This window comes from Cervus canadensis, chromosome 28 (genome assembly GCF_019320065.1).
Source record: "Cervus canadensis isolate Bull #8, Minnesota chromosome 28, ASM1932006v1, whole genome shotgun sequence".
Lineage (NCBI taxonomy): Eukaryota > Metazoa > Chordata > Mammalia > Artiodactyla > Cervidae > Cervus > Cervus canadensis.
Window position 1 is genome coordinate 48,353,567 of NC_057413.1, and position 12,459 is coordinate 48,366,025.

Sequence of the window (12,459 nt, forward strand, 5' to 3'; positions counted from 1 at the left end):
GTTATAGTCCACACGGTCGCAAAGCACTGGATACAACTCAGTGACTAAACATCACTACCACCACGAGCATGAGGAAGAAGACAGCAGCTCCAGAACACACATACTAATACTTTTTCTAGCAGAGCTAAAGTTCCTAGTTTTCCTCTTATGTGAGGTATAGTTAGGGTTGGATTTACAGGGAAATAACACGCAAACTGGGCATGTCTCAGTGGCTCCTTGACCAGAGTCAGGGCTTACTTACCAGCACGAGCTGGGGGTAGTCACGACACATCTTGATGATGGAGGAACATGCGTGTCTCCTCACATTCCTCACCGCCCGGGTCCTGGGAGCCTGGGAAGAGATATTCAGTCAACTTAGAGCCACTTTGAATATAATTTACAGATGCTGCAGAGAATCGTGTAAGTATCTCCTTCAGAGGCAAACACAACTTTCATAGCTACAGGAGCATAATGAAATGACATTTATACCTACCATGAATGAACCCACACGCTTACTGCCTGCCCTAGAGTGTCTTCAGTGCCCAACACCACATTATATGACTCTCTGTCTTCTGCCTTTATTAACCCTTTTTGTTTACAGAAAAAAGCTAGACTAAGTGTCGGGTATTTACATTTTTGTTCTTAAGAAGTTATAGTTTGGGGGATGAATGGTCTTACCTTACTTTCTTCAACAATTTCAAAAGTGACAGATGAAAACAGCTAAGGGAAAGAAAAAAGGCCATTCATCAGTATCAAATGCATAAAGTATTTTAAAATAATTGTAAAATTTTCAACAAAATCCCCAAAGTGTGAGTAATAAGGTAGCAAAAGGGTTTTCAACTGGCTTTACAAAGTTTCAGGTGTTCCCCTCCTCAGATAACTGGAAGAGGCTCGATAGCCGTAATTTTACCATCAAACATTTTACAAATAACAAGTTCACAGAACCCCTGAACAATCTAGGCCATCACCCAAACACTCAGCCAGGGTAACATCGCTGCACTTTTTATTAAAAGTTGAGTGGTCTACTCTCCCTGATTCCATTTCACAACTTCCCACTTAATCCAGTGTGGTGGAACTACTGCCCTAGTCACTGTAATGAAGTAATATGCTAACAAAGGTCTGATCGAGGAACTCAATGGACATTTTCCAATTCTTAGAGAATTTCCGTAGCAACAAATGAGTCTGTTTTGAAGTCTAAAGTTCTCTTGGACTTGGTAACACATTTTCTCTCTGGTCATCCCTTTCTTCTTCTTCTTTGAGTGCTTCTCCCTCAATGATGGTGATCACCAGGATTCTCTGCTTAAGCCCATGTCCAACTCCACATACATCTTTGCCAAGGCCTTCGTCTCCGCTGTGGAGGAGGGCACGGCAACCCACTCCAACATTCTTGCCTGGAGAATCCCCATGGACAGAGGAGCCTGGTGGGCTGCAGTCCATGGGGTCGCAAAGAGTCAGACACAACTGAGTGACTAAGCACACACACGCTGTCTATACTGTTGGCATTTCTATCACGGCTATGCCTTAATTTAATCTCATCAATTTTCTGAATCTAGACTTAATCTCAAATAGCTGATTTGGTGTGACACATCTCCACCTAGAAACTGTATGTATACTTCAAACCTAGTCCTTCAAAACAGAGCTCATCCCTTCTTTTCCTGACTCCTACCCTCCTCCTGGTCCAGTACTCTCACTCAGGTGGGACTTCAACTCTCACTAATCACCTAACTGGACCCTGGAAACTTTCCTCTTACAAATCTCCTCCCAACCTGCCAGCACACGCTGACACCTCCTCCTTCAGGTACTCTTTTCCATTCCTCAGTGTATACGTCTACTAACTGCGATGCCACGGAGGTACGACACCTGTCTATGTGCGTTTTCTCTCCAAACAGAGAGGTGCTTATGGACAAGGCTTTCCTCCTAGCATGGTTCCTGCTCCACCGTTAAGTACAGGGTAAACATTTGATAACTGAATCAACAACTGTTTATTAGCTTATCTCATATATTTATACAAACAGTTACAAAAAATAATTAGCTTAGAAATGCCAAAATAAAGTTTACAAAGGAGGGGGAGTTTACCTTAGAGAAGACCTGGGGCAGGAACTCTGGTCTGTAGGTGACAAATGGAAACAGTGCTGAGACGTTAGTGAGGACACAGGACAGGATGAGGGGATCCTTGGTGTCAAAGTTCAGAACCATTTGCAATAGCTCTACTCCATCATTAACAGGAATTTCCTGTGATACAGACATTAAAAGGAGGTTGCAAGAACTGAAACTGCTTCTGTTAAATTTCCTTCACACTATAATTATGGCCACCAAATATGGTTTTTATATACTGCTTCTTAACCCTTAAAACAATCTAAGCATTACACCATGTTATTAAAATTTTCATAAATGATGCCACCATTATTAAGGCTGCAGCATCACCTACTACTGGAAACTGAACAAACTCAGAATGCCATCATTTCTAACTGAAGTGATGTAAAAGCAGATGAAGTCAACGTTCCTAACATCTAATTTGTTAATATGCCATTTATGTGAAAAAGCAATAAATCTCACTTATCGTCAAGGGACTCAGATTCTTTAGACAACTAACCTAGAATGCACTAAGACGATTACCCCTCAAACAACTGATCCAATTATTTTAATCTAATTAACATAGTTAATACAGTATATGTTGTTATCCAGATAATTACATAATTACCTTTAACATTATAAGAGATGGGTGATAGGTGACATGAAGTATAGAAAAGCAAGATCTACTTAATCAGATTACTTAGCAGAGATGGACGCACATCAGCCATCATGAATGTTCTGGCCTATCTGCCATAAACTGAATTGGTAATTACCATAAATCCTAATGGTAATTATCTCTCCAGATTTTCTGATTCAAGGTTTCTATCACTGTCCTCCCTATAATTGTTATCTGCTGGTGGTTCACTGTACTATCAGGCTCATCTTATTACGTAAAAACAAATACTAAACCCTGCAGGGCTTAAGAGTCAGAAAGACTTACCTGGGTTCCAACTCTGCTGTTTTTAAACTATTTGACCTTGAATATGTTATTCATCTTCTCTGAATCTCAGTTTCCTCTTCTGTGAGATGCACATTCACATATTTTCCTATTTCCCTACCAACTTTAAAAAGATCAAAACTATTATGCAACCAGCTTGGGAAACAAGCACTTACTTCTTTGTCCAGCGTTCGAAACATCTGATTGATCACACTTTCCAAAAAAAAGGTCATGGCTTCCCACTGCACAAATGATGGTGAGAATATGGAGCAGAGGCTGCTTTCTCCAGGTCCAGCTGTAAGAGAACAGGATTTTAAGTAAACAGACACACACACACACACACACACACACACACACACTATAGGATCGCAGAAGACACCAGGCCAGGGGGGCCTCAGAAACCACTAGGTCACGTCACAGTTGAAGGAACAGGATAGTCTAACCCTGCTCAGCCAAGGAAGAGAAAACGATAAGAAGCAGAAAGGGGTCCTTATCCTGCCTCCACCTCTAAAAATGAGCTATCTGGATTTACGTCTCTGAGCCTTGTCTGCAAAACCAGTTGGACTATTGAATGAGAATATACACATAATCATCAAAACCAGTGCCTGGCCAATTAGACAATTGAGAAATATTAATTTCCCCTTCCTTCCCCTTTATAATCTGTCCATGGGAATCTAAATAAAGATATCTAAGACCATAAAGAATCCCTCCAACAAGGAACGGATATAAAGATACAAAACGCTGCTTCACATCCAGCTCATGACAACTCCAAGGGCTGTGTGCAGATAATGGTGCCACCCTCCAAATTCACAAGTATCATCGAAGCACATCACTCCAACAGCAAGGCACAGGCCAAAGGAATCACAAAATATTTTTCTTGCTACTATATAGTGCTCACATTTACTAGCTTCATCTTGGTACACAACCTATTCGGGCCTCCATGAATATTCAAGCTACTAACAGATACCAGGGACCTTCAGAATAAATTGTGAATACACAAAACTGAACGTCCCATGAATGTCAAGTAACTAGTGTACTTGCTAACTGATCACAGTGTGGAGCTTTTCCAAAGCAGACTTAAATCCTTCCCTTAAAATCCTCTCACCTGCCGCATGCATTCATAAGATGACAGACAGAAGATACAGAGAATTTACCTGGCCTACGCTTTTGGGTAGAGGGGGCTTATTTTGATGTTACATAAAGTGACATTTCCCAAAGACTTGGAGGGGAGCTGAGCAATATGGGAAACCCCTGCACTGCTCCTGCTGAATATAACAAGCCATTCTTTTCCAGTTTAAGAGAAATGCTATGCAAGAACTTGGTTGAAAAGCTTTACAAAGTTAGGTTGAGACATGTAATTTGTTAAGATGGTGCCTGAGGTGAAATAGTAAAATAATCAAGAAACAACTGGTTGACTCTGTTAGAAAAGAAAAATGAAGGCAAAACTGATAGGGTCATGGTTTTACCCTAATTAAAACAGAATTAAAATCTGGCATTGCATCCGTCTTCTCTGGCTGTTTTTTTCAATGAAAAGGCTCATTCTCTAGGATGGAAGTGGGCAGTGAGCAAAGCTATTTCTGAACACTACTATCATAATGTATTGATACGGGGCTCAGAGGTTTATTTCTATGCACAGTTTTGATAAAATACTTCACTATTGTTCAGGGGGGAAAAAACAAAAAAGTCTTACAGTTCATGGAGCCAGGGTCAATAGAAGTTGAGAGCTGATACTTTAGCCACTCCCCAGACATCTGAAAGCTAGTCTTGGGATCCAAACGACATGCTAACCTTATTACCTCTCCTTGTTGGGCCCGAGAGGCTGCCAAGAGAAAGACATGAATCAAGGATCAGCGTAATGTAGATACTTAGGCAATATTTATTCATTTATCCACCCCAAGAGAAAAATATTAAAAAAGATTTTGTTTTGAAGAAAGAATCTAACAAATGTTCACTAAAGCTTTGTTAACAAATCTAGAAATTTTCCAAAACAAATTCTAAGCTGTCACACCAGCTAAACCCTCTAAGTAGCAAACCAAACAGAAACTCCCCTTTCTGTTGGAATTAAAAGATCAAGTTGGTACAGATGTAAAATGGTATGGCTGCTGAAGAAAATGGTCTGGCAATTCCTCAAAACATTAAACATGGAATTACCATATGATCTAGTAATTCCCTTCCTAGGCATATACCCTAGAAAAGTAAAAGTATACATTAATTTAAAAACCTGTACACAAATGTTACAACATGATTCTTAAAGCCAAGAAGTGAAAACAACTCAAGTATCTATCAACCTATCAATGGATGAATAAAATGTGGTATATTCATACAATGAAATATTATTGGCAATAAAAGAAATGATAAATATTACATGATAAAAGTTTGTCATTACATGATAAACATTAAATGATAAAAGTACTGATAAACAACATAGATTAATTGTTAAAATATTACACTAAGAGAAAGACAGCAGTTATCAAGACAATACACTGTTTGATTCCATTTATATCAGATATTCAGAATAGGTTAAATAAAGAAAAGTAAATGAGTGTTTTTCCAGAGGGATAAGAGGGTTGGGAGATGACTGCTAATTGTTACAGGGTTTTGTGAGATCAAAAAACATCTTAACATGGACTGTGGTTGTAAAACTCTGAAAATACACCAAAAAATCTCCACTGCATTGTATACTATAAACAAGTGAACTGTATGATAAATGAATTATCTCAGAAAAGTTGTTATTGAAAAAAGGTGGGGGGAGGGGGTGTGGAACCCAGCTATAGAAAACCTAGAAGAGAATTAGGAATCGTGAGCTTTTCTTCTCTTTTTTAGAAAAAAAGACCTACAAAGTAACATGGTATTTAATTCTAATATATTTAAAAAATCAAAGTGCTTTACATATGGTTACCATCTCTCAACATCAATGTCCAAAGGCAGTGTGCATGTGCGTGTTTTAAGAGAGAATACCAAGCTTGGAATGAGTGCAATCCCAGCGCCCTCTGCAATGTGCAAGTGGAGATTAAACAGACTGCTGTCCACACTTGGGGAGGGGGGACTTCCCAGGTGGCGAAGCGCTAAAGAATCCACCTGCCAAGCAGGAGACGTGGGTTCGATCCCTGGGTCGGGAAGATCCCCTGGAGAAGGAAATGGCAACCCACTCCAGTATTCTTGCCTGGGAAATCCCATGGACAGAGAAGCCAGGCGGGCTACAGTCCACGTGGTTGCCAAAGAGTCAGACATACGACCTGGTGACTAGACAACAATGACAACATCCAGGCTCGGGGCTCTAAAATACAGAACCCCAGCTCATGCACCATGACTCAGCGCTAGGTGCCACGCCGAGACTGCTGGGAGAAATTTCAGGCCAGTTCACTCACAGTTGAAGAAAGCATTGAAGTCCTCATCGCTATCAAAATCAAATCGAGAGTATTCACAGCTAGGGCTGTCAGTTTTAGAAGGAAAGCCCATCTGGAAAGAGAAAGGTAATTGGGGGACGGAATGAAAATGGACCCACCGAAAGAGTCTTCAATTTCAGGAGCTCAGAGACCTTTCATTTAAGAAGAGCTAAGGGTTTACATGAGGTAAGTGTTTTATGATAAATAACTGCTTCTGGTCTACACTAAGTCCACAATTTCCTCCCAGTTGGAACAGTCCTGGGAGTTGCAGAAAGAGAACATTTTTCTCTGATACTGTCTTCCAAGTTCCTCATGGAAAATTAAATTCTGAAATCACGTTTAAGGTCTTTGAGTATAAAGATGTCTCGAAATAAAGTGCTAATACAGCAAACAATAAGTAGAATTGAGTCTATTTGTCTTCTTAAATGTTAAACCCTGGGAATAAGCATGGGACTTTGTATGTTTCATTCAAAAAGTACCAAAGACCATGACGGCAGAGATCTAGAACACAGTGTGCTACCTGAATCCCCCGAGGAAATAAGAGAATCCTTGAATGGGTCCCATTCTCTGATTTTATAAGTCAAGAATAAGTATTTGTCAGTTGCCAAGAACCTTGAGGAGACCTCCGAGTGTTCATAAGCAACTCTCGACTGAGGTAGTGAGCAACCTGCTTTCACTCTCCCTTTCTTCTCATTCACGTTCCTGACTCTCATTTGACCTTCAGAAAGTCAGATATTAACTTCGTTTTGGCATCCCCCTGACTCCACCCTCCATTCTGCTTTTAGCTTCTGAAAAGCAATGATCACATTTTATGGTCATGGTCACTACTCTCATTCTATCACTTTTTCCTAGCACTTGGCTCAACACTTGGCACATAAGTTCTCGCAAGTATGAAAGAGTTGACATAGTAATGAGTAGACATAGTAACGAGTTCTTTCTTTTTAAGGAATAAAAGACTAATATGCCTAAGGAAAGGATCTCAGTGACCAACACAGGGCTGTCAATAGAGCCACCTAAGTCTTAAGATGTGTATTCACCTACATTCCACTTTAGGGTCCCACTGCATACCTTGACCAAGTTAGTCATAGAAGCACGCAGATATTTTGGTATTATTGCTAACAGTAAAGGGTCTCGGGAGAGGATCTCATGTCGAAAGAGGGCTCCCCAAGTCATCTGAGTTGAAGAGCGCAAAAACTAAAGGAAAAAAAGAAAAACACTCGGTTTAAGGGTTTAAGTTTTATATAACCAAGACTATTACTTAGCTCAGCAATTATCCACTATATTTTTCCATGGAAATAGAGCTCTGTAATACTTTGACTGAAACTGCCCACACTGGAGTACATCAGCAATGACTGGTCACTACGGACCATACAGTAAAGACAGACAGATGGTGGGTCCAGTGCAATACCCAGAGAATGAGCTGAACTCTACCACTTTCTCTTTTATGCAAGAAAGCATACAGACAACTCAGGATGATACCACAAGGAAAATCTTGGATTGGATGAAATTAATTTTATAATAACACAATTAATTAGACTTTTTAATTAAAAGTATGTTTATAGCAAATAACCTGAGAAACACCTCACATCTGATTGAGCATTATCAGAATGATATTACCTGAGGAGGTAATTGCTGATCTAGACTGCAAAAGCTAACTTGGGAAGAAGATGCGGCAATTCTCTTAATGAAATCCCACTAGAGTAATTCCCCAGGATCTTAAGAGTCACATTTTATATGTGAGCTGCTAATTATTTCAGGTCATAGCACTTGATTTTAATTTACTAACTAAAATTTTGATTAGTTATCGCCATAAAGTTTACCTGACTTGGATGAGTTGTGAAAGCAAGAAAAGATTCCAGGTATTTTCCAAAGTTTGCTGGTATTTCTACATCAGAATCCACACCCTGTAGGACAAAAAGGTCGCTATATTAATAATGCTGATGAGGAGGTCAGGGTGGAGAGTGGAGTAAGACAACTTATATCCTCAAAACTTTCAGTTTTGAAAGGACTTTATTAAACTTCCTTGTGGCCCAAGGAAGACATCATTTCAAGGGCAAAAACCCAGAAAAGCTGCTTTACCTCAATCATCGTTAAAATCTATTCTGTGATCAAACAGTAAAACAAAAGAGCATTCATGGACTTCCCGGTGGTTCAGTGGCTAAGAATCCACCCGCCAGTGCAGGGGACACAGGTTCGATCCCTGGTCCAGGAAAAGACTCTACAGGCCTCAGGGCAACTAAACCTGTGCACCACAGCTACAGAGCCCACTCGCCTAGAGCCTGTGCTCTGCAACGAGAAACCACCGCAATCGAGAGCAGCCCGGCTCACCACAACTAGAGAACACCCTTGCACAGCAATGAAGACCCAGCACAGCCACAAGTAAACGAAAAAAATTTTTTTTTAAAAAAAGAATATTCATTTCAGAAATCACCTATTTCTTCAGACCTGGTCTAGTCACATTTCTGTGACTCAGCCTGTTAAATAATCCCTTGATGGTACACATCTTATGCCTGAAGTTCTATCCCCTCAAGCCATTCAAGCCACCAAAAAAAGGCACTGACATCAAGTACAAAAGTCTGTACCAACATTCGATCTTTTAACGTATAAGAGAGTTATTTTCAGGTCAATCAGACTAAAGATTTTTTTAAAAAATAATTCAGTAATATATCCTTTAATTTGGGAAAAGCATTCTTTATTTGAATCCATGTTTCATGACCTAATAGGACTTTAAAGGGTAAGGCACCAGGCAGACTGAAGTTTTACAAGTACCAAAATGAAGAGAAGCAACACTGATTTTATAGAATAACAGGTGTGAACATTTACTATAGATATTAATAACTGACATTAAATAAATCTATATCATTCAAATTCAATTAAGATAATTTAATCTACAGAATTATAAGAAATAATCTGTAGGACAACGTTCCCTCAGGCTAAAGTCAAGGGCATGTGTTACCCCTTACACAAACACCACTTGCTAAATCCTCTCCTCAGATGGCCCTGAAACCCTCCAGAAAGTGCTCACCAACAATGCACACAGCTGGTTGCCCAGAGCACGCAACACCTGACACAGTCTCTTCAGAAAGACGTAGTGTTTCTCGACTAAGCCTCCTCCGTCAGCGGTCCTGTGAGATGAGAAAACAGCGCCATTAGCAGCACATCAGGAACACCAAAGAGAGTCCCCTAGAATGGACTGTATGTGGTCTGTGCTCCAATATTCAAATTTCAGGTGACTGTTACTGTTGGAAAAAAAGAAAAAAAAAATCAACCCCCAAACCGCCACCCAAACACTGAAAGACCGATGAGGAACAGGGTTCCATGCAATCTCATCCTTTAAAAGGCACCCTAATTTGGGGTATTATATGGTACTGGGGTATTTTGGAATAGTAATGTTAACTCTAGGCATGACTCCACAAAACAATGCATATATGTATAAGAAACTGCACAAAAAGACAGTATACCTAGGAAGGACTTGGATCCCTAAGGAAGAATGTAGTAATTCCTTAAACCACTGACAAAATCAAAAGGACTATAATCAAGAGAATGAGGGACTTCCCTGGTGCTACAGTAGATGGGAATCCACCTGCCAATGTGGGGGATAAAGGTTCAATCCCTGGTCTGGGAAGATTCCACACGCTACAAAGCAACAAGAGAAACCACTGCAATGAGAAGCCTGTGCATTGCAACGAAGAGTAGCCCCTGCTTGTCACAGCTAGAGAAAGCCCACACACAGCAATGAAGGTCCAAGTACTGCCAAGAATAAATAAATAATAAATAATTATTAAAGAGAATGAAAAGATAAGTGATAGACTAGGAGAAAATATTTACAAAAGACACATTTGATAAATACTATTATACAATATACACAAGAAATCTTAAAACCCAATAAGAAAAAAAATCTGATTTAAAAAGTGAGTCAACAGACACCTTATCAAATAAGATACCCAGATGGGAAATAAACATATGAAAAGAAGCTCCCCATCAAATTGCTATCAGGGAATTGCAAAATACAAAAACGAGATAGCACTACACACCTATCAGAATGGCCAAAATTTGTAACTCTGAGAACACCAAATGCTGGGGAGGATAAAGAGCAGCAGGAACTCTCATTCATTGCTGGTGGGAATGCAAAATAGTTCAGCCACTTTAGAAGACAGTTTGACAGTTTCTTATAAAACTAAACATACTCTTACTATATGATTCAGTAATCACACTCCTTGGTAACTACCCAAAGGAGCTGAAAACATCTCTATACAAAAATCTACATATAGATATTCACAGAAGCCTTATTCATAATTGCAAAAACTTGGAAGCAACCAAGATGCTCTTTAGTAGGAGAATGGATAAACTTTGGTACATCCACACAATAGAATATTAATCAGTGGTAAAAAGGAATGAGCTGACAAGTCATCAAAGACATGGAGGAACTCTAAATACATAATCCCGAGTGAAAAAAACAACTTGCAAAAGAAAATAACCATTTGCAAAGGCAACACACAAGACTTTTGACAGTCCCTTGGACTGCAAGGAGATCAAATCAGTCAATCCTAAAGGAAATCAACCCCAAATAATCATTGGATGGCCTGATGCTGAAGCTGAAACTCCAATACTCTGGCCATCTGATGCAAAAAGCCGACTCATTAGAAAAGACCCTGATGCTGGGAAAGACTGAAGGCAGGAGAAAAAGCGGACAACAGAGGATGAGACGGTAGGATGGCATCACCAACTCGATGGATATGAGTTTGAGCAAGATCTGGGAGTTGGTGAAGGACAGGGAAGCCTGGTGTGCTGCAGCCCATGGGGTCGCAAAGAGTCGGACACGACTCAGAGACTGAACAACACAACATCCTAGAAAAGGCAAAATTATGGAGAAAGTAAAAAGATCAGTGGTTGCCAGGGATTTGGGTGGGAGAGGAAAGAACACGGAGAGCACAGAAGATTTTAAGGGCAGTGAAGAAACTCTGTAGGTTACTATACTAACGTTGAAACCCAAAGCCTGTACCCATAAAAGGTAGAACGTAATATGTGTAACATAATGTATAACACACTGTGTGTCACTGTAAGTTCCTCATCCATTGTAACATCTGTCAGATCATAGAAAAAATAAAGAGTTCCAGAAAAACATCTACTCCTGCTTTATTGACTATGCCAGAGCCTTTGACTCTGTGGATTATAACAAACTGTGGAAAATTCTTCAAGAGCTGGGAATACCAGACCACCTTACCTGCCTCCTGAGAAACCTGTATGTAGGTCAAGAAGCAACAGTTAGAACCAGACATGGAACAGACTGGTTCCAAATTGGGAAAGGAGTACGTCAAGGCTGTATACTGTCACCCTGGTTATTTAACTTATATGCAGAGTACATCAAGTGAAATGTTGGGCTGGATGAAGTACAAGTTGGAGTCAAGACTGGGAAAAATATCAATAACCTCAGAAATGCAGATGATACTACCCTTCTGGCAGAAAGCAAAGAGGAACTAAAGAGCCTCTTCATGAAGGTGAAAGAGGAGAGTGAAAAAGCTGGCTTAAAACTCAACATTCAAAAAACAAAGATCATGGCATCCGGTCCCATCACTTAATGGTAAATAGATGAGGAAACAATGGAAACAGTGACAGACTGTTTCTGTGGGCTCCAAAATCACTGCAGATGGTGACTGCAGCCATGAAACTAAAAGATGCTTGCTCCTCGGAAGAAAAGCTTTGACAAACCTAGACAGCATATTAAAAAGCAGGACATTACTTTGCCGACAAAGGTCCATCTAGACCAAGCTATGGTTTTTCTGCTAGTCATGTATAAGCTGAGCACTGAAGAATTGATGCTTTTGAATTGTGGTGTTGGAGACTCTTGAGAGTCCCTTGGACTGCAAGGAGATCCAACCAGTCAATCCTAAAGGAAATCAGTCCCGAATATTCATTAGAAGGACTGATGCTGAAGCTGAAAAACTCCAATACTCTGACCATCTGATGTGAAGAAATGACTCATATGAAAAGACCCTGATGCTAGGAAAGATTGAGGGCAGGAGGAGAAAGGGAAGACAGAAGATGAGATAGTTGGATGGCATCACTGACTCAATGCACATGAGT

The 12,459-nt window shown here is 40.0% G+C and overlaps 1 protein-coding gene across 2 annotated transcripts in view; it reads right to left on the reverse strand.

Annotated features, from left to right (window-relative positions):
• Positions 1–12,459, reverse strand: part of XPO5 (exportin 5) — a 41,961-nt gene that overhangs the window by 19,543 nt on the left and 9,959 nt on the right. For both annotated transcript variants that reach the window (XM_043449937.1, XM_043449938.1), the window contains 9 exons: positions 9,401–9,500; positions 8,196–8,279; positions 7,444–7,569; positions 6,358–6,448; positions 4,680–4,808; positions 3,166–3,284; positions 2,056–2,211; positions 658–699; positions 242–331 (listed from right to left, as the gene is read on the reverse strand). In XM_043449937.1, coding sequence (XP_043305872.1) covers positions 242–331; positions 658–699; positions 2,056–2,211; positions 3,166–3,284; positions 4,680–4,808; positions 6,358–6,448; positions 7,444–7,569; positions 8,196–8,279; positions 9,401–9,500 — 937 coding nt within the window. The remainder of the gene's footprint in view (positions 1–241; positions 332–657; positions 700–2,055; positions 2,212–3,165; positions 3,285–4,679; positions 4,809–6,357; positions 6,449–7,443; positions 7,570–8,195; positions 8,280–9,400; positions 9,501–12,459) is intronic.